We start from the raw sequence: 27,133 nt of genomic DNA, 5'->3' as shown, positions 1-27,133 counted from the left end.
CCGGAACCGAGTCGCTGATGACCTAGCATCTTTGCTGCTAAGTGGGTGGGGAAGCCGGTGAAGACGGAGGCAGGCGGGCGATTGGCGGGGGTGGCCGGCAGCCGCCAGTCGGTGTGTGGCTCGCTCGGTGGGTCTGAGTGGAGCCGGCGGCGGCGGGCGGGCGGGCGGGCGGGTGGCTCGAGCGAGCGAGCGAGCGAGCGGCGACGGTGACGCTGCAGCTTCCTCGCGCTCCCATTGTCTGGGGTGGCCGCGTGAGAAAGAGCGAGCGAGCGCGCGCGTGCGCGCGGGCCGGCCGTTGAGACGTTGGTTTAACGGCCCGGAGGCCCCGCCAGGCCGCCAGCAGAGTTCAACCGTCCTCCATTTTACCATCAGGAGCCGGCGGAGCGAGCGTTTTCAGTGCGGGCATTTTGTTTACGTGTTTGCAGTCGTTCAAAGACAACGATCGGGAAGAAGAAGAAGAAAAGCAGTTTGCCCCCCCCCCCCCCCCCTCCCCCCTCCCCCTCCCCATCCCTGTTGGTCCAAACCCTGTGCTTGTTGAACGCCGCGATGGCGGCCTCGCACTGAGGCGGGGAGAGACAGGCCGGGTGTAGGCGAACAAACGGCGATCGGCCTTCAGCCGTGATCGCTCCCGACGCCCATTCTCCTCGGGCCTCCGTCGATACCCGGCGAGTGGCGAGAGCGTGGGCCGGCCGGCCGGGTGGGTGGGTGGGCGGGCGGTCACTGATGAGACGGGCAAGGCCGGGGGAGTGAAAGATCGGCCGGCTTGAAGCGACCGCCGACCCGGGGAGCGAGCGAGCGAGCGATCTAGCGATCCCCTGCTCAGCCCTGACTCTTAAACAGCCGGCCGGCACCTTGCAGCGGCGGCGGAGACGGTGCGAGTGGTGCAGTCCTTCGGAAGATGTCTACGGGAGACGGAGAGTCCGGAGGTTTGACCTGGGTGGTAAGTGTGTGTGTCAGCTGCGGACTAGGCTGGGCCGAACAACCCCGATCAGTGTGTGAGAGGGAGGAAGGGAGCGGTGCCGCTCACCAGGCCCAGTCCGCCCGTTCCGGTGGATGGCTGGATGAATGCTGGGGCGACTACAGAAACCAGCCAGAGTTTTTTTTTTTAATTAGAAACGAGCAACGTTTCTTTACAGAGCCAATGATTCAAACGCGCTAGGAGTTTTGCTAGTTGTTTTAAGATTCCTAGCGTCTCCATCTGCGTTTAATCCCGGCTGTCAATCGGCGTCTGTTGTAACTTGACGCCATTCACGGTATCACACATGACAGAGGCAGGAAGTAAACTTTCGGGCTGTGAAGTATTGTATTTCATTGAAGAAATCACAAGACCATATAGTTGACGTAAATGTGAACAGTTACAACTTTTCTAATGTACATGGTGGGATTCCGTTCAATCTCCTGTTTCAGTAATGATGAATATGAATGATGAAAGGTTTTGGGAACCTCTTTACAATTTATACAAATGGATGAAAGTACCAGAGGCTGGTTTCTAAATTCGCTGACGACACAAAAATAAATAAGGAAGCAAGTTGTCAAGAGGACCAAGGAAGCTACAAAATATTATAGGTTTTTAAAAAATGGGAAATTATTTGGCAAATGAAGAATATTTATGCAAATGTGATTGACTGTTTTTGGCAGGAACAATAAAATACACTATCTGAATGGTGAGAATCTGCAGTTCAGGGATGCAGAGGGATTGGAGTGACATAGTGTACATAAGGTAATATGCTAGTGTCTGAAAGTTATTATGAAGGGAAACTGAAAGTAGCAAGGTTTTGCATTGGCCATTTCTGGAGTGTTGAGTACAGTATTGATCTCCTATTTTAGAAAATATGTTTTGCATTAAAAGAAGTTCAGATGTTTACCCAAATAACAGCTTGACTGGGTGGGTTATCTTCTGAGGAACACTTGGACAAGCTGGGCGTGTGTCTGTTCGAATTTAAGGAAGTCAGAGGTAATATAATTGAAACATGCAATACCCATCAGGATCTTGGGAGGATGGATGCAGAGAAGATGTTTCCTTTTGATTCTAAGGGGGGCTGCCCATTGATGGAAGATTAAGTATTTTTTTCCTTTCAGGACATTGAGTCTTTGGAATTCACTTCCTCAAAGGATGTTGGAAGAAGAGTCGGATTCTATTTAATTTAGTAGATAGATATTTGATAAGCAAGGTGATATAAGCTTACCAGGAAGACAAGAATTCAAAATTGAGATTATAATCAGATCAGCCATGATCAAGTTAAATGGCAGAACAGGCATGAGGGGTTGTGTGGCCTACTTCTGCCAAGAATGTGTATGTTTGTAAGTATTTTATATGGTCTTCAACTCTTCTACAATTTCTTTAATGTAATTTCACACCTAACTGAATTTAGTGGTACTTCACCTGAATGTATTCACCTAATCTGAATGAGCATGTTTTACATTTTCACCTGATTGAATTAATGAATCAATCTGGATGGTGAATATTTAACAATGGGGTTGGGATTACCCCTTAGCAGATGTGGATATTAACTTGGGAATCACAGTTCATTGAATCCATGGCAAAAAGTTTTCAGTTGTTTATTGGACTTAAGACAACTTTATTGTTTAGAGTCATAGAATATGGAATCCTTAAGGCACAGACTAAGGCCAATTAATCCATTGGGTTTGTATTGGTTGTTTGTGGACCATTTAAGATAACGTCCACCCTTTAACAATGTCCTGTCCCTTATCAAATGTTTTTAATCACCTTTGCAATTATGTTTCAGATCATAACCATAGCATGGGTAAAAGGTATTCCCTCCTATTTGCCTGCTTCATTTGTCAATCTCATTTGAATCAAACAGTAACAGTTCTGCTTACATATTTTATTGTTGTGATGCAGTTCCATTTATCCCCTTTCACCCTGTGGAGGGAGATACAGAGTTGATGTATTGATTTAATGACTTTTCAACAGAACGTTTTGCTTTTCAATTGCTCTCAACGTTCATTGTTTGCCATCTTTGTTACTTCAAAGAGCATGGTCCCAGTATTACCAATTTCATCTTATCACTAATCATTCGTCAATAAAATAATTGTAATGAATTTTCTGTTCATTCTGTATGAACTCCACTTCCTTATTAAGATGCGATGACCAGACAATTGAGCCCAAACCAGCTTTTAACAAAGTTTAAAAATATCCTGTCTGTTTGGTGATCACTTTAATTACTGTTCCAGATTCAATATGCACAGCTAACTGCACAAGTACTGTAATTTATGCAAATATCCACTTCGGTCCTTTTTTTTTCTTCCATACCATTTTAGAACTGACATTTGGTCTATATTGACTTTTCACATTTGCCCGCCCACATTTTTTGGCAGTCTTTTTAATCATCCCCCCCCCCCCAGTTTGATGTAACTTACAGACTTCCAATCAGTAAAGCTGTGGCCCGAGCACTGCCCCTTGGTGAATGCAGGTGTTACAATCCAGTAGTCTAAATATAAACTATTTACCATAGATTTTTTGCTTTTTCTTTCCTGAGATTTTATTAATCATTCGATGGTCTCACTTTTGCTACCCACCCTTTTGTTTGACACTTTGTCTTATAAACTCACTGTCTCTATCTTTTGGGAGATGCTTTTGCAGAAGCCATGATAAGTTGTTAGAATAGATTTTGTAGATGCAATTATGGTATGCTGCTGGTGAAAACTTTAAGGCCTAGTATTCTGGTGGCACTAGTTCGATGAAGTAGGAGTCGGCCTGGCAATAGGCTATGCTTGATTTATTCACTCACATGGCTGCTGAAGGGCCTTGTGGTCGCCTCCACTGACCTGTGACCACACAAATGCGGCATCCGCTGCCGCTCTGCTTACGTGAATTGAGGATGCAATGCACCACTTCCCGAGCTGATCACAGAACTTTAGGCCGCCAACATTCCCCTTCACCTTTAAATGCCACCATTGTGGAGGAAGAGCAATTATAGAATAAGGGAAAAGATTTTAACTTTCACTATTTATAATGGCACAAATTTAACTGCAACTATTCATTGCCTTTTCATTCAAAAATCATGGATTTAAGTATGTTCCAGGATTTAATCTAAAGTAATGCAAAATTAAGGGAGCAGCAGTGATAGTAATGGAAGCCTAATTTGTTTTTTGGTTGAAATAAAAGATTTCTTTAAAAACAAGGAATGATAAATTTCTTATGAAAAAACAGCCTCGTGGCAACATCATTATGAAATGCGTCATCACAGAGACAGAGATATGCACATCTTCAAACCTCATCTGCATTTGGTGCGAGACCAAATGTAGACTAGGTGACCACTTTGCTCAATACTTGTACTTGATCCATTAAAGCATGCTGGATCTCCTGGTTACTAACCATTTTACTTCCTCTTTTCATACTGACCTTTCTGTCCTGGGCTGCCTCCTTTGGCAAACTAGTGGAGCAACACCCCATGTTACACTTGGGCAGCTTACAACCTAATGGTATGAACATTGAAATATCCAATGCTAAGTAAACTCTGTCCCCCCCCCATCCTGTGCAACATATATCCTTACCTCTGGCTTTACATTTCACTTCTCTCCTTATATGCCACTTTTGTCACTAGCCTTTGTCACATACTCCATTATCTACCTCCTTATGCCACATAAATGGAAAATAAATGTTGTAATTGAAGTTGACAAAAACAGTCATTATACAATGTCAATTACAATAAATATAGCACATAGTTGCCAGAGTATTATCTTTCTGCTAACTGCTCATTTGCAAATAAATTACCTGCTGAATTGATCCCATTTTTGAAAATACTTGCAGGGAAAACACACCCATCATGGGATTACTTAGGTAAGATTGGGATTTCATGGGTTCAAATTCAGGAGTGTTTTATTTATCATATGCACCGCTTATGAATCGGCACAATGAAAGTCTTACTTGTTCTAAATACTATGATAGTGCAAAATCCAAAGTATGTAGAGCAACCATAAGGAGTGCCAAATCCATAATTTGGTGATGAAGTGTGATTGTGATTAGGTGGTCAAGAACTTGATGGCTGATGGAAATAGCTGATTTTAAACCTGGAGGTAACAGATGTCAGGCTTTCTTTCTAAAGATAGCAAAGAGAAGAGAGCATGGTCAGTGTGATGTGGGTCTTTGATATCAGCAGCACCTCCTGTCGATTCCTTTGATGGTGGGTAGGTTGTCAGGTCCACCACTTTCTGGTCACCTTCACTCTTGACCATTTGAATTACCGAACCAGACTGTGATGCATTGAGTCATTATGCTCTCCAATGTGCACCTGTAGAGGTTTGATAGGTAATTGCATCTCATGATGAATACACTCAAAGCATAGCATCATGATATTTACAAGGTAAAATTGGCAACGTACACGCACTACCTGATAGTGCTTATCCCTCGTGTGACGAACCGGGCAAAACATTCCAATTGAGAAAATAAGCTGCTCAACACAATTTTATTAATTTGTCAACGATGCACACTTGAATGGACTACTCATCAGCATATTAATTATGCTTCCAGAGTCCCTGACAGTATAGGCACTCATTAAAAATTTAGCTTTGTCAGTAGTATCTCATTTAGACCTGCCCCTAAAACCCACAAGGAAGATATTTTAAAATATTGAATATGAGCATGAGGCAAAAGCTGAAGTCTCAGGGTACAACCAATTACATGGTAATGATAGGAAATTATTTTCCCCAATAGGTTGCATTTGTATAGCATTTTTAACAGTAAAATTGCACCAATGCACAGCTAATCTGCATTGCCTCACAGCAGGAGAAACTTGTGATTAATCTACTGCTATCCACGTGGAAGTTTGTATGTTCTTCCTTGAACTGCAAGGATTTTGTCCAGTGCTTCATTTCTTCCCATGACTCAAGATGTGCCATTTAAGTTGCTTCTAGCGGTAGGTGAGTCAGATAATCTGGAGTGGTCTCGTTGCCACCTTCCCTGCAGCCAACAATGATCCATTCTATATTTTCCTTGAGCTCGTCCCCTTTGATCTCTTGTCACCTTACCCTTCTATATCCCAATGTTTCCCTCTCCCCTAACTCTCAGTCTGAAGAAGGGTCTCGACTCGAAACGTCACTCATTCCTTCTCTCCAGAGATGCAGTGTGTCCCACTGAGTTACTCCAGCATTGTGTGTCTATCTTTGGTGTAAACCAGCATCTGCAGTTTCTTTGTACATATTAAAGAATAATTTGCACAGCTGCTGGCAAAAACTCGCCACACAACCACGCTATTTTTAAACGGGAAATCAGCCCTCCCCAGAAAAGGTAGAAAAATCATTGATACCCGACTAAGCCATGCCCAGTCTTTCCCTGGACAAATAAAATCATCAAAGACTATATGTTTTAGACATTCAGAATCTAAAACTTTCTTTTTTAGAAAGACAGGTAAGTAATTAACAGAGATTTGCTGATAACCATTACTTAATGCAGTCACTCATTGAAATGAAGAGTGAAGAAATCTGTGGAATTGATTGTAACTCGATTGATTTCCTCCACCATGGCCCTCAATACATGGTTCCTGATGTGGCTACTGCTCAACCTGCAGAAAGTGGGTGAACACAGCCCAGTGCACACAGGCATCCAGTCCACCCTCACGGTACATTGCACCAGGAAGGCTAGATCTGTTATCATTTGCACGACACAGTGAAATTCTTTTGCACATCCCACAAATTCAGTCACCATATTTTGCCGCTGTTTACAAAGAAAATGTCCAGTGTCCACATGCTGAATGCCCAGGTAAGCCCCAGGCTACTGCAGGCACGCTACTCCTCGCCTGACTACCTCTGTGTCCTGAGGGGGAGCGCCTCCTGCAGCTGACTTTGAAAGCGCTGGAAGCAATACCCTGGTCCATCCTTCACATCCTAGTAGTCAGCGGCTCCACTTCGACTCTTCCGCCTTCCCTCTGCAGGCAACAACATGCTAGCCTGTCGCCGCAGGATGCCAGGTTTCAGTTCTCACTGGCCGACTGGTCCGTCCTTGTTCTTGCCGGCCGCTGGGTCAGCTTTGTGGCCGCCAGGTCCGTTCTTGCAAGGCTTTGCGGCAGTCGCTGGGTGCTTCCTTTCCCGTGCCGCAGCCACCGGGAGCTTCCCTTTTGCGCTGCCATGGGGGCCGCCGGGAATTTGCCCTTATTCCCTTTATCTCCTCCCCCTCTGGGAGGAGATGTAGGAGCTCGAAAGCCAAGATGTGAGATTCTTCCCTCGTGCTATCGGTCATCTACACCAATAACCTTTTTCACACCCCCTTCCTGGGGGTGCTGTCATGTACTCTTAATTTACAATTCTACCTTATTTGGTTATCTTGTTATTGCACTTCAATATTTAGTTTGAAACTATTATAGATTGCACTACAATCCCTGCACAATTCTGCTGTTTTGCATTTATCTGGATTTTATTGAAGTTAAGGGCCTGTCCCACTTAGGCTATTTTTTAGGTGACTAAGCTGTCGCCACATGGTCGCTAGGGTGTCGCTTGTATGGTCATTTTCAACATGTTGAAAGATTTCCGGAGACAGTCGGCCACAGTGAGTTTGACGCCAATGAGCGTAGCTTGACTTCTGACGTAGGTGCTGTCGTAGTTGTCGCCAGGTTAACGTAGGTTGTCGCCAGGTGACGTAGGTTGTCGCCGGTGTTGACTTCATTATTTTTTTTGTTAAAGTAATGATTCTATTTCAAATTTTATGTCGAAGGGGGATCCAGTCGCCGGTTTTTCGACGACCTGCTACGACTATGGCAGTTGCCGGCAGTCGCCTAAAAATAGCCTGTGGGACAGGCCCATTACGAGAAAAAAATCTCAAATATTATAATAGCCAATTACCATCTTTTGCAATCGCTGAAACAGAAAGTGAACCGCAGCAACCTTAATTTATAGTAAATTTATAGCGCTATCATTTTGAAAGTTGAATATTTTTGATAATGAACCATGTTTTGGATTTTCTGTCATTTCTCAATGAGCCAATATCTAACTTCAGACTTTTATGCCTATGCAGTTTAGTACCAAAATGTAAAATGTATCATCATTGATACAGTTTGTCTGTATAACCTGCATTTTTTAAAGTAGTTTTCACCAGTACAATGTAAAACCATAAAAACTTTAAAACGTTTTTGAAACCTTTTCCTATGAAATAATCTGAAAATTTTGTCTTAAAAAATGAGGAACAAACGGGTTTTAATGCTGCTTAGCAAGCAATCTGGCCATTTAAGAATTAATTTGCTGCATTAATTTGCTATGATCCAATTCGTAAATTGGAAACAACTTTCAAAATGTAAGGGATTTTATTCTGTCTACGAGAATTCTTTAATGTGATTTTCTGTTCATCTACTATGACTTCATAGTTACGTTGAACTAAAACGTGATAGTACTTGGCATCAGATGAGAGCAAAACAATAGTTAAATATTTTGTGTGAGCTCTCTGAGTTGAACAGTCGGTGTTACTGGTTTGCTACTGGTTGTAATTTTCTGGTTATTTTAGAACTGGCCAATAATAGTTTGTAATCATAACTGTATAATTTCTTCGGTGAAATAATTCTATGGTTCCAAACTTTCCTTGTATGCAATGTGTGATGAGGTCTAGATTTGGTAAATTTGACCTGGCATTCCTCTTGGAACATTAAAAAAAAATCTGGTTCATAGTTACGAAAATATGGTTTTAATCCAATTATATAGTTTCCTATAGTAAATTTTTAACAACTTTTGTTCTGCAGACATTGTTCAGCAATCAGAAAGGTCTTGCAAATAAGGAAGAAATAAATGCTAAAGCTGACACTTCAAAAAAGATGTCAGAGGCTTCCAAGAAAATGTCTGTGGAGAGAGTTTATCAGAAGAAAACACAGTTGGAACACATCCTCCTCCGTCCTGACTCGTACATTGGTTCAGTGGAGCCTGTAACCCAGGTGAGAAATTATTACTTGCCTGTCGCATTCATGGTTATTGTGAAATGAATGAATTTGTAGTCTTTCAAATATTTTAATAACAAGTAGTCACTGATAGAAACTATAGGTTTTAAATATTGCACTGAGAGTCATAAATTCTTATAAACTAGAAACAAGCCCGTTAACCCACTGCATATGCAGACCATCAACCGCCTATTTTCACTAATGCTCCAAGAATCTTTTTTTTTCTTATTCTCCCCATACTTCTATCAATTTATCCCAGGATCTCCATTCACTGATATACCAAGAGCATTTCTACAGTGGCGTAAATCCATATGACTTTGGGATGTGGGAGAAAACATAGAATATAGGTGCAGGTGTAGGCCATCTGGCCCTTCGAACCAGCACCGCAATTTAGTATGATCATGGCTGATCATCCAAAATCAGTACCCCCTTCCTACTTTCTCCCCTTATCCCTTGATTCTGTTAGCCCTAAGAGCAATATCTAACTCTTGAATACACCAGTGAATTGGCCTCCGTTGCCTTCTGTGGTATTGAATTCCACAGATTCACAACTCTGGGTGAAAAAGTTTTTCCTCATATCAATCCTAAATGGCCTACCCCTTATTCTTAAACTGTGACTCCTGGTTCTGTACTCCCCCAACATCGGGAACATTTTTCCTGCATCTAGCCTGTCCAATCCATTTAGAATTTTATGTTTCTATAAGAACCCCTCTCATCCTTCTAAATTCCAATTAATATAAGCCCAGTCGATCCATTCTTTCATCATATGTCAGTCCCGCCATCCTGGGAATTAACCTGGTGAACCTACGCTGCACTCCCTCAATAGCAAGAATGTCCTTCCTCAAATTATGAGACCAAAATTGCACACAAGACCCCAGGTGTGGTCTCACCAGGGCCCTGTACAACTGCAGTAGGACCTCCTTGTTGCTATACAGCTGCTCCTCAACTTTGGATGGGGTTATGAGATTCTATCAACCGGCTCATCAGATCTGTTGCCGTTCGATGTCTATCTCACCTACTGAAAGATTCCACATAAGCCCCTCCCTCATCGCTTTCTCCCACGGAAAGGCTAACACGGTTCTCTTATCTCTCTCTCTCTCTCTGTTTCTCTCTGTTTCGCTGTCCTCTCCCCCCAGATACCTTGCATAAAAAACAGCTGACTCAATCGACCTTGCATCAAGATAAGTAAGAGAGAAAGTGCACGGGCTAGCGTTAGATACTAACAAGTCAGCTCAGGCGAGCGAGTGCGTCTGCTCAACAGAGGACCATTATACCACAGGAAAGCAATTTTAATTAAACCGTAAACATTACCGCTTAAATTATCAACGCTGCCACGAGGCCAGGCCAATGAAATACGGTTTCTACTGAATGTGTATCGCTTTTGCACAATCGTAATGTCGAAATATCGTAAGTCGAAGCATCGTCAGTCGAGGAGCATCTGTACTTAAATCCTCTCGCTATGAAGGCCAACATGCCATTTGCTTTCTTCAATGCCTGCTGTACCTGCTTACTTTCAGTGACTGATGTACAAGGACACCCAGGTCTCATTGCACCTTCCCTTTGCCTAATCTGACACCATTCAGATAATAACCTGCCTTCTTGGTCTTCCTTGGATGCAATGTGTGATGAGGTCTAGATTTGGTAAATTTGAAACCAGAGCATTGGAGAAAACCCGCACAACCAAGGGAGAACATGCATACTTGAACAGCACCAGATTTCAGGATTGAACCCAAGAATTATCCAAAAGGGAGGGAGTGAACTGATATGGCATGTTTTCTCAGATAAAAAAAAAGATTTGGTAAATTGGAGAAAGGAATGATAATGAAGTTTCAAACCCATCTGCTAAGGCAAGGGTCGGCAACCTTGTTCTGCATAGGGGCTGGGACGCATGTGTGTGAGCGGATGGCGGGCCACATTTATCACATGTACACATGGATATCGTCCCCATCCCGCCCCGGATGGCAGGCACCAAATCACGTGTTCACAGAAAGTAGACAAAAATGCTGGAGAAACTAAGCGGGTGAGGCAGCCTCATGCAATCCTTGCGGTTCTTTCTTAAACGTGTTCACAGAAGGTGCACGGCCGTGCCTTGCTTTGCGCAGGATGTGGTACAGCCAGTGCCTAGCAGCTGCTCAGGGCTCTCGGCCGCTGGTCGTGGCGCCCGGCCGCTGCTCGGGGCTCTCAGCCGCTGCTCGGTGCGTCCGGCCACTGCTCAAGGCGCCCGGCCGCTGGTCGGGTCTCTCGGCCGCTGGTCGGGGCTCTAAGCCACTGCTCAGGGTGCCTGGCAGGGCCGGATGATTACGGGGAAAAAGATCCGCTTGCGGGCTGGATGATTTCGGGTTACGGGCCGCATTCCGGTTGCCGACCCCTGTGCTAAGGGAACTGAATCTGTTTCATTTTGAGGAGGGACAAGACTACATGGCATGTTTCAGGCCTTTGAATTCATGTATACTTGATTTATAAAAAGGAAACTCTTCTATGGAGGATTACCTAATAGAGGAAATTGTAAATTCAGGATTTTTTTTTTCAGGCAATGTGGGTATACGATGAAGAAGTCGGTATGAACTTGAGGGATATTACCTTTGTTCCTGGCTTGTACAAAATATTTGATGAGATTCTAGGTAAGCTCTTTTTTTCCCCCACTTCAACTGCCATTTTAAGATAATTGTAGCGTAAAACTCGTCCAGTTGTTTGGAATTTCCAGTGGTTTGACATCTGGCTTCTGCATTAGTCTGGTACATGAGGTGGGAGTCTTGAGTGCGAGATGAATGTAATACTGCAGGGCTCGAAATTAACTGTTTCCCGGGTGCCAATGACCGCCCAAAGTGCCGCCGGGCAACCTAAACGCCGAGTCATTTTGCCCGGCTTGGCACTGCAGATACTGGTTTATACCGAAGATAGACACAAAAAACTGGAGTAACTCAGCGGGTCAGGCAACATCTCTGGAGAAAAGGAACGTGACGTTTCGTGTCGACAACGGCTGTATTGCGGGGCAAAGATATTAGGTGCGTGGTGACGAAGGGTCGGAGCGAATGACGGGCTCCGCACAGCAGCAGCAGTGGCTTCGATAGCGGCTCCAACTCCTCCGCCCGCACCCCGCCCGCCCTGATAGCGGCCGCTGCCTGTAAATCCGTCAAAGGAGCTTTCAAAACAAACCCTCCCGCACGCCAAGGCCGGGGGGAAGGAGGCCTCATGCCGTCTGAAGCAGCTGCACCAAAGATCCTATAGCTGTAGGATCTTTGAGCTGCACTGCTCGGCCCCGCACCTTGCTGTTGGCTGGCGGAGAAGGGGAGGCGGTGGAGAGAAGATCCCAACCGCCTCTCCCTTTGGCGGTGGACAGGGACGGCCAAGGCAGGGGAGACACCCCCCTACATCCCCCTTATCCTGGGACCCTTCCTCTCCATCCCGTGCTGATCACCCTATCCACCTCGCATTGATTCTCCTGCCACTCCCCATCCATCCTACACTGGTCCCCCAATTCATCCTGTACTTACCCCCATTCCCATCCATCCTGCACTTCATTCATCCTGCACTGATCTTCCCATTCATCCCGTACTGACCCACCCTCCATTTACCCTGCACCGATCCCCCCCATCCATCCTTTACTGATCCCCTCATTCATCCTGTACTGATCCCCTCATTCATCCTGTACTGATCCCCCACTCATCCTATACTGATCCCCTCATTCATCCAGCGGAGAGGAGAGCTCTTCAGCGCGTCGTCAACAGAGCGCAGCGGATCATCGGGACAGAGCTACCAGCCTTGGAGGGCATCTACCACACGCGGTGCCTCAGGAAGGCCCTCAGCATCCATAAGGACTCATCACACCCCTGCCACGGTCTGTTTCAACTACTTCCCTCCAGCAGACGTTACAAGGCCTTCTACGCCCGAACCTCCAGACTCAGGAACAGTTTTATCCCAAGCTATAGCGGCTCTGAACCGGCCCTAATGAGTGCCCCCCCACCCACCCCCTTTGGACAGTCTCCCTCAGATGGTCACGTCAATCAATTCAGCTTGCTTATTTATGTATTGTATTTATTTACCTTTCTTGTACATCAGTGGAGCTGCACACTAAATATCGTTGCACTGACGTGCAATGACAATAAAATATATTATTTTTATTATTATTACTGATCCTCCATTCATCTTTTATTGATCCCCCATTCATCTTTTACTGATCCCCCCATCCATCCTGTACTTATCCCCTCATTCATCCTGTACTCATTCCCCTCATTCATCCTGTACTGATCCCCCTCATTAATCCTGTACTGATCCCCCATTCATCCTGTACTGATCCTCCCTTCCAACCCGTACTGATCCCCCCCCCCCCATTCAACACCACTGACATCCCCCGTGCTCTCCCCTCACAATTTTACATACTCCAACCAACAAGTACTAATTCACCTCCCTCAATTCATCCATTCTGCACCGATTGCCTTCTCAACCCCCCCCCCCCCCCCCCCCCCCCCCCGCCATCTATCCACCTTGCACTGATTCACACCCCCCCCCCCCTGACCCTATTGTGCTGGAAATGTCTTCAGAGCGAACATTGACTATGTTTGATAACGGAATGCAATCAAATGTGGTTTAATTCCCAATGTTATTATTTGTTTTAGTCCATAAAGATGGATTAATTAAATTGTGAACATGTGAAACATTAAAACCGCAGTGTTTGATTGTCACTGCTACCGTTGACACGTTATTACAGAATTCATTTTAACGGCAAATCAATGCTCTTAATATGGAGTACCAGTACTGTAGTTATTTAACGAGCAACATTCACAACTATACGTTGGATTTATCCGAAGTTTTAATTCTACAGTCGGTCATATACATCACAAATTTGGTCAGGAGATATTTCAGTTGAAATTTTAACGTTAATTCTGAAGTGGGAATGATGGAAACAGTGTTTATCAATAATTCTTTTTAAATCTGGTACGTACAAACTGGGTATCATCATTGCTGTTCACAACACATACATCTAATCTGAATGTTCGGTAATGTGGGGTTTTGACACCTTTAAACATATTACCAAAAGAACATTGTCTGCAGTTATGTCCTTTGGCCATCTCTTGTCAGTTAGTGTAATGTTTAACCTGTCAGATGGGTATTGTCGGTTTTAACAGCTAATATCATAAAATGCTTTTAGAAATTTCCTTGCAACCTGCATATTTTGTTATGGATAAATAATGTGGGAAGTGGGAGTGTTTCTGTACCAATAGCAATAACGACCTATGCTATGGCCATGTCATGGTAATTTTCGGTCCTTCACAGAAAAAAATGCATGCATCAATCTGTAGTGTGCATGGTTAAGCATATATGTTACCACGGTCCAGGATTTATTGACACAGGTTGATCATAGGCTGAATAATCCAACCACATTTTTGTTTGGAAGTGGAAAGAACTAATAGAAATTGCATTAATTGCAATGTGTAAAAAGAGTTGAGATACTGTAGTATAATTTTGCTGCATATCATTGTGGTATATATCATGTCTTGATTGGTGAATATGTTTAGTTTGTGACTTTATTTGAAGCAGAAATAATATGTGACTGCTTCATTGAGCATAATTCCGACTGGTAACTACGCACTTCGTCCGAGCACATTATCGCAAGCGTCATGCAAACCATGTTAAATGACCACCTAAACTGTCATTTGGCAACCTAAAAAGCTGCCACGGTTGCCCGGCTGGCAACAGGGGAAAAAAGTTAAGTGAGAGCCCTGTACTGGGTGCTCAAGAAACTCTCAAGGCATCTAGAACAAAACAGCCCACTTGAGTGATGTGAGCCACCATTAAATATAGGTGAAGTTGTGGAAGACTGCTGGCAAATGTTGTGCCTAGATTTATGAAGCGCTGCAAGGAAAAGCCTGGAACTATAATAGGTCAGTAAATCTAACATCTATAGTCAGACAGTTATTAGAGAGTATTCTGAGGGATAAGTTATGCATGCTTTTAGATAGACAAGGGCTGATTAGGGATAGTTGGTATGATTTTGTATATTGGAATCAGTGTCTCATGAATCTGATTGTTTTTTGAAGATGCTACCAGGCTGGGACTGTATAATCCTTGGAGTGTAGGAGAATGAGAAGTGATTTTATAGAGGTGTATATGATCATGAGGGGAATAGATGGGGCAGGTGCACAGTCTTTCACCCAGAGTAGGGGAATCACGAATCAGAGGACTTAGATTTAAGGTGGGAGCAGCAAGATTTAATGGGAATCTGTGTGGCAACTTTATCACATGTGGGTATATGAAATGAGCTGCCGGAAGAGGTAGTTGAGGCAGAAATTATAGCAACATTTAAAAGACATTTGGACAGGTACGTGGATAGGAAAGGTTTAGAGGGACAAACGCTGGCAGGTGGGACCTAGCACAGGTGGAACATATTGGTCAGCATGGATAAACTGGTTCAAAGGGTCTGGTTCCATGCTGTACGTGGCTGTAGCATGTGCAATCTAAGAAATGCACTAGATGCTTATGTAGTTGCTTATCTAGGCTACTTATCTACAGGGCTCGAAATTAACGGTTGCCCGGGTGCCATTGACCACTCAAAGCGCCGCCGGGCAACCTAAACACCGAGTCATTTTGCCCGGCTTGGCAACCAGATACTGGTTTATACCGAAGATAGACAAAAAACTCCGCGGGTCAGGCAGCATCTCAGGAGAAAAGGAACGCGACGTTTTGTGTCGGCGGTGACGGCGTGGGAAAAATACTAGATGCGGGGTGACGAAGGATAGCAGCGAATGACGGCCCCCGAACAGCGGCAGCAGCGGCTCCATTTCCTCCTCCTCCCGCACCCCGCCCGCCCTGATAAGGGCCGCTGCTTGCAAACCCGCTAACGGCGCTTTAAAATAAAACCCTCCCGCACGCCGAGACCGGGAGGAGGGAGGGAGGGGGAGGCCTCGGCGTGCGGGAGGATTTGTTTTTAAAGCGGTTATCGCCGTTAGCGGGTTTGCTAGCAGCGGCCGCTATCAGGGAGGAGGAGGAGATGGAGCCGCTGTCGCGGCGGCTGCTGCTGGGCGGGACCCGTCATTCGCTCCGACACTTCTGAAGCAGCTGCACCATAGATCCTATAGCTATAGGATCTTTGAGCTGCACCGCTTGGCCCCGCACCTTGCTGTTGGCTGGCTGGGGAGGGAGACGGTGGCGAGGAGTTCCCAACGGCCAAGGCAGCTCCCTTCCAAGTTGCTACAACCCTGAACTTTAAATATTGCAGAGGTAGTCAATGGAGTAAAAAATTGGTGATTATCGCTACTTCATCAATGCTGAGTCAAAAGTGCTATCCAGTTGTACATTTTTAGTCTACTTTATTTTCAGTGGCTGGTAATGGTGATCTATTATAGTATAATGTATAAAATGAGGCAAAGATCATTCCCATTCAAATAAGTTATTATTTTATGTGTGGTAGATATTTTTAGCTGTATAAAAAAAGTGGCTTTGTTTTGTTTTAGTTAATGCAGCAGATAACAAGCAGAGGGACAAGAACATGACCTGTATCAAAGTTTCAATTGATGTGTAAGTCTTTGCATATGTACTTTGCATATAGCATGTCCATTGTCAGATATACGTTGTATTGCTTTTCTTTCCATTAGAATTTAAGAATTTGCTGGCTTACTTATTCTATTGATGACTGTTTATCAATTGATAATTGATTAAAAACAAAAATATTCTATTTATAATTCTATTTATAATCAAAGGTGTCAAGATCATTAATTTGATAACCGTTAAAGCTTAATAATTGATATTGATTAAGTCAAATGTTTGTAAACAAATTGTGTGATGGTCGTCTTATCTGACTTGTGATTTGATTTGCTTGTACGTTTGCCTGCTTGTGTGTCTAAATTTCTATTCTTCACTTTAATTTTCACCATGTTCAAATAGGGATCAAGGGATTAGTTTCCCACCTTCCTCCCTGGAGTCCGAGTGAGCCACGTTACAAACTTATATGAGTCTTCTAGGAAATTCTTAATGCTGTACCTTGTAGCAAAAAAAATATCATCTATGCACATCAACAAGTGTGAATAAAATTGTTGTGGCATTAAGTGAAGTAAACAGGTGGAGATTAGCCGGAGATTGAAGAGATTGTTACAGATATCGCAGAACACTTAAGTGGGGTAGATGTCAGGCGTGTAGACAAGATTAAACAATGTATAATGGGTGTCATCATTCGCCTATATGAGATAAACAAATAAGGCTTGGGGTTAGAGTATGTAGCTGTGTGGCGGGACAGATAATTCAAATCACAAACTGGAAAAGCACCTACTGACCAAAAAGATAAGCTTCACACTAAAGAAAAATTATTCAAGCTCGATATTTTGTGAAAGAGCATCTTATTTGAAGTGTATACATTTTAATTTATTTTCATGGGCATTACACAAAGATGTGAGTGAAGCAGTAATTGTTTACTTTTAGACATTGCATGTTTTCACAAAATATTGAAGAGGGCTATTGGTCCAAGAAATAAGGAACATTATTTAAACTTAGTTGGATCAGTAACCTGGAGGAAAAGATTCAAGACAATTTTTTCCCAAATGGGTGAAGATTTTTAAGTTGGTGTGATCTATAATGTACTATCTGAAAGGATAGTGGAAGAATATTTCATATTAATTTTCAAATAGGAATTTGATTAATAATTGGAAAGATAATTGCATAACGTTTAAAGAGATGATGGAATGTAGAAAGATGCAATAGTTTTCATTTAGAATTTGCTTAGTATTTCACTTCAGGACTCCAGTTCCCATGCTTCCTTTAAACTCGCTAGGTTTGTAGGAAATTTTATTATACTACTGTGTAACATTTTTTTAAGTATCAGAGAATATTAATTAGAACTAGACCAAGTGGGATCCGTTGGGACCAGTCCCCTCAACGCGCGGTTGCGGGGGGGCGGCCTGCGGCATCCAACACACACACCAACACACACTACACTAACCTCCTCCCCCTGATATTATATTAATATTCATTCACTCCTTTTCTCCAATCCCCCACCCTATCCACTCACACATAGTCCCCAACTGCAAAGGCACGGCTAGAGAGGGAAAGGGAGGGGGAGGGGGTGGAGAGGGTGAGGGGGGTAGAGGGAGGGGGATCGAGAGGGAGGGGGGGTAGAGATTGAGGGGTGGGCGCGTGGCATCACGGGAGGGCTGGTGCCCGAGTGCAATACTCCACCGCTCACCCGTAGGTCCCAATACTCACCACTCCCTAGAGAGGCCCAGTCGCCGGGCTCGGCCCGCGGCAGCAGTCTCTCCACCAGACAATGGGCGGGCGTCGACCCGAGGACCCAACTTGCAAGTGGATTGACTTTTTTGTTTCGCGCGCTTGAGTGTCCCTCCCGCGCGGAGTGTCCCATCGTGCCTTGGGAGTTGATTGTGACGTCAGTCGGAAATTTCTTCTTCTAAATTAGAACGTTGTAAACTAATATTTTGAAGCTGAAGATTAATAACTTGAGAAATATAGGTTGAAATGCGACAGGAAGATATGTATCCGATAGGGGGAGAAAGTGTGAGTAGCGTGTGTGCAAATGGGAAGGCTGTGGCCAAGTGTTTGGAAGAAGATACAAATTAAGGAGATTAAAAGAATGCCAGTTCACACAGACATTTAGAATGTTATAAACAAAGGGAAGAGATTTAGTATAATAGAGATAACATGCAATGGTGCAGAATAACCACCACCATTCATGTCCAAAGCATGCCAGATTAATACAATTTTACTATAATTTAAATGTAAATAATACATAAAAGTTTTTAAAACTTGTTTTTCATATGGCTCTTTGATCTTGATCCCTGCTCGAAAGCTTGGATCCCTGAGTTTTTAAATGGCTTTGCATGTATTTTTGATGTGTTGCAATCTGTAATGTGCCATTTAGTCCATTCATTAAAAAATAATAATAAATCACTCATATTGGAAGATAAATCTTTATTTAAATGGCTTTTTGTGTTCTTCAAGGGATTCCAATATTATTAGTATTTGGAATAATGGGAAAGGCATTCCAGTAGTGGAGCACAAAGTAGAAAAAGTATATGTCCCTGCGTTAATTTTTGGACAGCTCTTAACCTCGAGTAACTATGATGATGAAGAAAAGAAAATCACAGGTAAGAACTGTGTTTGCCATGACATTCAATTGTTTTTTTTTAAATTTTATTTTTATTAGAAGTACGGTAAGTTACAATAATACACAACACATATGTCTTAATACATTTTTTGTACCGTTTCATTTTTTGAGCTTTAAAAAAAAGATAGAAGTAAAGGAAGTAAGGAAAGTGCGCAAGAGTCGTGAAGGTGCAGGAGAGTGTTGAGAAAAGAAAGCCCCTTAGAAAAGAAGTTAGAGAAGGAAGTAAAGAAAGAAAGTAGACCCTAGAAAAGAAGGAAAAAGGAAGGAGAAACAATCGCTCTATTATAACATTAAACTCCGCAGAAAGGGGACTACCAACCAAGACTGTTTTTGTTGTTTTTTTTACCCCCCGTTGCCAGATCCTGGCACCTTTTATTTATTTATTTATTTATTTATTTTTAAGATTACTATTGCACCTTATGCTTGTAATAGTTCCAAAAACGTAGACCACGTCTTTTGGAAGTGGTCTGCTTTGCCTGCTAAGAGGAATCTCATCTCTTCCAGATGTAGTGTCTCAAACATATTTGATATCCACATTTTTATTGTTGGTGTAGGCGCATTTTCCCAGAATTTAAGTATGAGCTTTTTTCCCATTATTAGCCCGTAATTGAGTAAATTCTTCTGAAACACGTTTAGTTCAGGGTTACCTTCCGATATTCCAAAAATGATCCATTCTGGTTTTGGTACCAGTTTTATTTTAATTAATTTTGTAAAGATGTCGAATATTTCATTCCAGAATTTTTGGATTTTTGTACAAAAAACAAAAGAATGCGCTATGGTAGCTTCTTGACACAGACATTTATCACAGATGGGTGAGACATTAGGGAAGAGTTTATTTATTTTAGTTTTTGAATAATATAGTCTATGTAATGTTTTGAATTGGATGAGAGTATGTCATACGTTGATCGAACATTTATGCACCTGTAGTAAGTGATTATCCCAGCCCTCTTTTGAAATTATTATAGCTAATTCTTGTTCCCAGTCTCTTCTAATTCCATCAGTTGTCTATGTTTAAGATGATGTTATATAAGTACGATATTAGATTCGCTGATTCCGCCTTTGTCTTCATTGCTTCATCCAGTAAGTCTGTAGGCATATTATGATAGTCTTTTGTGTATTTTTTTCAGATAATCATGAATTTGAAGATATTTAAAATATTGATTATTTTTCAAATTATATTCCAGTTGTAGTTGAAATGATAGTAATTTTCCCAATTCATACAGATCTCCGAGCGTTTTGATTCCCATTCTTTCCCATTGTATAAATGATTTGTCTATAATTGATGGTTTAAACGATGGATTATTAACTATTGGTATTAAAAGAGATAGGTTTCTTAATTTTAGATTCTGTTTTATTTGTTTCCATGTTCTAATTGTGCTATGTATAATTGGATTTTTATTATAATTTTTGTTATTCAGATGTATTGGTGAGAGGAGAGTCGCTCCTATATTACACGGAGAGCAGTCCTCTCTTTCCATTACAATCCAGTCCACCTGCTGGGCAGAATTGTCCAGCAGGTGAATCATATTTTTAATATTTACTGCCCAATTATAATACATAAAGTTAGCGAGCGCTAGACCACCCAACTCTTTTCGTTTATTAAGGTGTGCTCTTTGTATTCTATGGGATTTATAATCCCATATAAAATTTGTAATGTCTGAGTCCAATTTTTTGAAAAACTTTCAATTGTGAAAAATATTTTCAGCAGTTGATGGGATTGATGCCGGTAAATTTGTTAATTTTTGGGATTTTGTAGGTGGAAGAAATGGCTATGGTGCTAAACTTTGCAACATATTCAGCACAAAGTTTACAGTAGAGACTGCTTGTAAAGAATATAAAAGCAGTTTTAAACAGGTAAGATGTGATTTTAATCCATTTTAATTGATTGGAAGATGAGGAAACATTGTAGTTTGACAAAAGACAATAGGTGCAGGAGTAGGCCATTCGCCCCTTCGAGCCAGCACCGCCATTCAATGTGATCATGGCTGATCATCCCCAATCAATACCCCGTTCCTGCCTTCTCCCCATATCCCCTGACTCCGCTATTTTTAAGAGTCCTATCTAGCTCTCTCTTGAAAGCATCCAGAGAACCCGCCTCCACCGCCCTCTGAGGCAGAGAATTCCACAGACTCACCACTCTCTGTGAGAAAGTGTTTCATCGTCTCCGTTCTAAATGGCTTACTCCTTATTCTTAAACTGTGGCCTCTGGTTCTGGACTCCCCCAACATCGGGAACATGTTTCCTGCCTGTGTGTCCAAGCCCTTAACAATCTTATATGTTTCAATGAGATGCCCTCTCATCCTTCTAAACTCCAGAGTGTACAAGCCCAGCTGCTCCATTCTCTCAGCATATGACAGTCCTGCTATCCCGGGAATTAACCTTTAAAACCTACGTTGCACTCCCTCAATAGCAAGAATGTCCTTCCTCAAATTAGGGGACCAAAACTGCACACAATACTCCAGGTGTGGTCTCACTAGGGCTCTGTACAACTGCAGAAGGACCTCTTTACTCCTATATTCGATTCCTCTTGTTATAAAGGCCAACATGCCATTCGCTTTCTTCACTGCCTGCTGTACTTGTCTGCTTACTTTCATAGACTGATGTACAAGGACCCCCAGATCCCATTGTACTTCCCCTTTTGCCAACTTGACGCCATTTAGATAGTAATCTGCCTTCCTGTTTTTGCTACCAACGTGAATAACCTCACATTTATCCACATTAAACTTTATCTGCCATGCATCTGCCCACTCCCCCAACCTGTCCAACTCATCCTGCATTCTCATAGCATCCTCCTCGCAGTTCACACTGCCACCCAGCTTTGTGTCATTGCAAATTTGCTAATGTTACTTTGAATCCCTTCATCCAAATCATTGATTTGGAAACGAGAATGAAAATGTAATTATTTACTTATTCATCTATCCACTTAAACTTATTCTGTAACATAAGACGCATTATATGAAATTTGTAACTGTGTTCTAAATTTAATCAGCTGGCATGTATGCTTTATCCCACATTACTTTGAGCACTCTAGTTTGCCCATGTCTACCCCTGCCACCATTGATTTGAGGCAAAATCCTACAAAGAGCAATGTGATAAGGCTGTAATACAAAGATATGAATAATGATAAACAGAGTCTTTTGGGAAGGTATAGTATTTAAACAATTACCTCCCTGCTGCAACTTTAATGCCTTCAATTATAGTTGCTGCAGAGAAAAATGGGAAATGGAAAACTTGTACGCCTTTTGTCCAAATGTCTACAGCATTTGTAACAAGATAATTATTTAATGGCACATATAGACATAAATGATCAGTTTGCTGAGGAAACAATTATGAAATAGGTTATTTTAGCTTTCACATTATGCCATGGGAGTTAATTAATCATCTGGTAGTTAAAGGCTTCAGGGAAGAGTGGTTATTGATAAACTTTTATATAACGATTCTATAACTAAATCTGAAACCAGGGTCTTAAATCTAAACAAAGCAAAGCATGAGCTGTCATTTGATATGGTGAATAGGGAAACTACATTAAAAAATATTACAGCAAAGAAACAATGGAATACTTTTGAAGGATTAATATATAATGCATTTCTTTTTAAGACGCAAACACAAGGGAGAGGAAATAGTTCAGCTATGCTTTGCAGCAGAAATGAACGCTTCATTTGATTGAAAGAAAATGCTTGCAATGCTGCCAAGGAAGAATTGAGGCATAAACGAGGAAGGTTATCATGGGCCTATTACAGACTGAGTCAATAGAAATTATGTTTAGGTAGGGGGTGGAAATGAGTGAAAATGGCAGAGAAATCAAAGTAATACTCTCAAAGGGTTTCAAAGGTCTTTTATGTGTACCAATTAAGGTACAGTGATATGCGTATTGTAGGTGTCTTCATGAAGAACACATGATAAACCTGGAAGATGTGCAGCTCAGACCCTCGAGTCCTGGCAACATCTTTGTATCTTCTCTGCACCCTTTCCAATTTAACATAATCTTTCATATAACATGGTGCCCATAACTGAACACAATACTCTGAATGCAGCCTCACCTACGTCTTGAATAACTGCAACACGACCTCCCAACTTCTATACTCAATACTTTGACTATTGTTGGCCAATGTGCCATGAAGTCTTTTTGACTACCCCATCTCCCTGTGATGCCACATTCAAGTTTTCCTCCAAAATTTTACATTTGAAAATGTAGTAAACCCTTGTTTTAATGGACCTCTTCATAACGGATTTGGTTATAGGGGACTGACCGACCAACGACTGCCATTCCAACCCCAGCCACTTGCAGCACCAACTGCCCCCACGCCGCTACCGGAACTCACCTGGATTCCAGGCCCAGTTCCAGACTAAGAGTCTGAAGTAGGGTGTCAACCCAAAACATCACCTATTCATGTTTTCTCGAGATGTTGCCTGACCTGCTGAGTTACTTCAGCACTTTTGTGTATTACGATGTGTAGTGTGTATTACATAACGAGAGGAGTTGAGTATAGGAGCAAAGAGGTCCTTCTATAGTTGTACAGGGCCCTAATGAGACCACACCTGGAGTATTGTGTGCAGTTTTGCGGAGTGTGGCGGCGCCTAACGGCAGCGGCTCGACTGCAGTCTGTCTTTTTTAAATTTTTTTATCTCGTTAAATGTATGGTTTTGATTCTAGTTTTTATTATTTTTTAGCTGTGTATATGTGTGTGGGGGTGGGGTGGGGTGGGGGAAACCGTTTAATCTCTTCCCTGTACGGGGACCCGACTTTTTCCCTGTCGGATCTCCGATGTCGTTGGGCCTAACATCGTGGAGCCGGCAGTGGCCTCCAACCGGAACCAACCTGAGGGCTCCAGCCGCGGAGCCTGCGGATTCGCCATCTTCGGAACGGGAAGAACTGTGGTGGCGCGCGGCTGCGACCCGACTTCGGAGGCTCCGGCCGCAGGCCCAGTGGACAGGAACATCGGGAGCTTGCAGGTCCCTGGTGGAAGACTGCTTTTTGGAGCTCCCACAACGGCATCCTCGTGGCCTAACATCACCCCGCGCGGCTTAAATGGCTGCGGGACTTACCATCGCCCGCCGGGGTCTTTAACATCGGGAGCCCCAGTCGCCTCGACGTTGCAGTTGGACCACGGGAGAAGAACAAAGGGAAGAGATAAGACTTTTGCCTTCCATCACAGTGAGGTGTTGGAGATTCACTGTGATGGATGTTTGTGTAAATTGTGTTAAGTGTGGGTCTTGTTTTTTTTTGTAATGCTAAGACTAGAAATGCAATTTCATTAAAACTAAGCTGTTTGAATGACAATAAAAGGCATTCTATTCTATTCTATTCTAATTTGAAGAAGGACATTCTTGCTATTGAGGGAGTGCAGCGTAGATTCACAAAGTTAATTCCCGGGATGGTGGGACCGTCATATGATGAAAGAATGGAGCGACAGCTTGTATTCACTGGAATTTAGAAGGATGAGAGGGATTCTTATAGAAACATAAAAAATTATTAAGAGATTGGACACGGTAGATGCAGGAAACATGTTCCTGATATTGGGTGAGTCTAGAACCGGGGACCACAGTTTAAGAATAAGGAGAGGAACTGAGATGAGAAACAACTTTTTCATCCAGAGCGTTGTGAATTTGTGGAATTCTCTGCCTCAGAAGGCAGTGGAGACATTCACTGGATGCATTCAAAAAAGAGTTAGATAGAGCTCTTAGGGCTAGCGGTGGGGAGAAGGCAGGAACGGGGTACTGATTAATAATAATAATAATAATAATAATAAATACTTTATTGATCCCCTCAGGGAAATTCAGATGTCCAGAAGCCCCCAACCAACAAACCCACAGATTCAAAACGAATGCAGACAGAAAATACATAGAATACAATGTGGACACTACCTGAGAGCAATAAATACTTAAAAAGACCAATAACACACAACATAATTGAAGGATTATTGATCAGCCATGATCACATGGAATGGCGGTGCTGGCACGACGGGCCGAATTGCCTACATCTGCACCTATTTTCCATGTATCTATGTCTATATATCGTATTTCCCAACAATGAAGACGCTATTTTTTACCCAAAAATAAGGCACGAAAATTTACCTGCGTCTTGGAGGCCGAAGGTTAGGTTGTTAGCCAAGAAAGATAGACTTGGCTATCCCTCAGTACAGCAACATCAAGAACGATGTTGCTGCGCTGAGAGATAGCCAAGTCTATCCCTCATTGCTGGCAGCTGATGGGAAGCGGATGTAAAGTGGGAAGCGGCTGTAAAAGGACAGCGCCGCTGGGGGAAGTTCCTTTCACGGCGTGTGGGGAGCCAGGGGTAAAGTTGCGGGGAGAGCAGTAGCGTTGAGATGGAGGGGGTTGGGGATCATGCCAGCAACTTACTCACCGCTCCGGGCGCGGAGCCACCGCATTGTGGCCGGCGAGGGAAATAGCTCGGGTGGCTGCGAGCGGCCGCCCGGACCAGACAGCGTAACCGGCCGTCTCTGTCTCCCAGCGCCTACTGCCGGCCCACCCGCCAGCCAGCCACGGTGTCTTTCGGCACAGGTGCACCCGATGGAGGTGGTGGTTGGTGGGTAGCTATTGGGCGGAGGGCTGGCTGCTCCGTCCCGGGCAAGCTCTCTCTCTCTCTCTCTCTCTCTCTCTGTCTCTGTGTCTCTTTCTCTGTCTCTCACTCTCTGTCTCTCACTCTCTGTCTCTCACTCTCTGCCTCTCTCTCTCTGTCTCTCTCTCTCTCTCTCTCCGTCTCTCTGTCTCTCTGTCTGTCTGTCCCGGGGCAGGTGACCTGGGCGCTTCAGCCAGTCCCGGGCTCGCAGGCGACCTGGGCGCTACAGCCAGTCCCGGGGCAGGCGACTTGGGAACTGCAGCTACTTATACAATGATACTGCTACACTCGGTTATAGCGGACTATCAGCAATAACGGACACAATCATCCCCCCCCCCCTCTTTCTCCCTATGGTCTGTTATAACAAAGGTTTATTATAATGGCCCAAACCTTCTATTGAAATCTTAATGAGCCGCCAACTGAGCCATACTATTTTATTGCCTACACCTCAGTATGATTTCCCAATGATCCCTTTTCCTTCTAGAGCAGGTGTAGATCTTTGACTAAGCTGCACACATAACAGAAATCATGTATTATCTTTCTGCTGACTGGTTAGTACGCAACACAAGCTTTTCACAGTACCTCGGTGACAATAAACTAAACTAAGAAATAGTTTGATTCACTCTGCAATTGTAGACATGTTGCACCAGATAAAAATATGGGTACATTTCATAGTGTTCATTTGGGGTTAGGTTGTTAGGAGTTATCTGTACAAACATGAGTATTGGTGTATTGTTACATCAAAATGTTTTATTTCTCTAGTCTGACTGCCAAAGCAGAGAGATAACACATACTGTACAGGAATATGAGAACAAATACAAATTTCATGTTTTTCTACTGTACCACAAATGACAATTTTAAAATTTAAATGTGTGCTCCTGATCTTCCTTTTGTTCACTCTTATGTGCCCAAATACTCAAACCTCCACACCAATCTCCACTGTCTTTTCTCCAGTTTTTTCCACATACCCCTGCTTAAACACTTCAGAATGTACACGTGCATACATGGGTACTCTTCCCAAGTTTGTGTGAAATACTTGGAATCGTACTCAATCTAACTATCTTTAAATATTTGTTGAATCTAAATTTTGACGTTTTGGAGTTTTGTGCTAAATACATGAATGTGCAAAGGACAAGGGAGGTAAATAAATACTTCTACCCAAATATAACCAGTTTAAGCTCCTCCCACATTAATTCTTAAAAAATCACCCATAGCCAAAAAATGTTCTTGCTGTGCTTTTCTGAAATCTTATTTAGATATATTTGTTGTTGCTGATTTAGAGCTTGTGCTTGTATTATTTTCATGAAATCTTTCAGCATTTTATTGAATTTAGCATTAAGTTTGGAATACTCGTCCTTATGCTGAGGAATGTATTATTTTAATAATCGGACCCTGGTTTCATCTACAAAAATGTGTAATTCATCCTTTATATTTTGTATGTGACCTTCTATAATTATTATCCTATTAACAAAGGCAAATCACATGATTTTTTTGTGTGCAATCATTCTTGAGGTAACTTCCATAAGGCAAAAGCAGTGATATTTGTTAAATTTGTGCCTAATCTATGAA

At 42.8% G+C, this 27,133-nt stretch overlaps 1 protein-coding gene across 6 annotated transcripts in view; it reads left to right on the top strand.

The window, feature by feature from the left end:
- The window catches only part of top2b (DNA topoisomerase II beta), a 135,093-nt gene continuing 107,960 nt past the window's right edge, over nucleotides 1-27,133 (top strand). For 2 of the 6 annotated variants that reach the window (XM_033047022.1, XM_033047014.1), the window contains exons 1-6: nucleotides 211-940; nucleotides 8,685-8,873; nucleotides 11,407-11,497; nucleotides 16,328-16,391; nucleotides 18,819-18,964; nucleotides 20,741-20,838. In XM_033047022.1, the coding sequence (XP_032902913.1) occupies nucleotides 899-940; nucleotides 8,685-8,873; nucleotides 11,407-11,497; nucleotides 16,328-16,391; nucleotides 18,819-18,964; nucleotides 20,741-20,838 (630 nt within the window). In that variant the 5' untranslated portion in view covers nucleotides 211-898. Of the gene's footprint in view, nucleotides 128-210; nucleotides 941-1,638; nucleotides 1,721-2,079; nucleotides 2,302-8,684; nucleotides 8,874-11,406; nucleotides 11,498-16,327; nucleotides 16,392-18,818; nucleotides 18,965-20,740; nucleotides 20,839-27,133 lie in introns of those variants that run through there. The other 4 variants (XM_033047031.1, XM_033047037.1, XM_033047046.1 and 1 more) reach the window with 4 other exon arrangements.

This window comes from Amblyraja radiata, chromosome 2 (genome assembly GCF_010909765.2).
Source record: "Amblyraja radiata isolate CabotCenter1 chromosome 2, sAmbRad1.1.pri, whole genome shotgun sequence".
NCBI classification, from domain to species: Eukaryota; Metazoa; Chordata; class Chondrichthyes; order Rajiformes; family Rajidae; genus Amblyraja; species Amblyraja radiata.
Note: the sequence above shows the minus strand (reverse complement) of the source record. Positions and strands in the feature narration are given on the sequence as shown.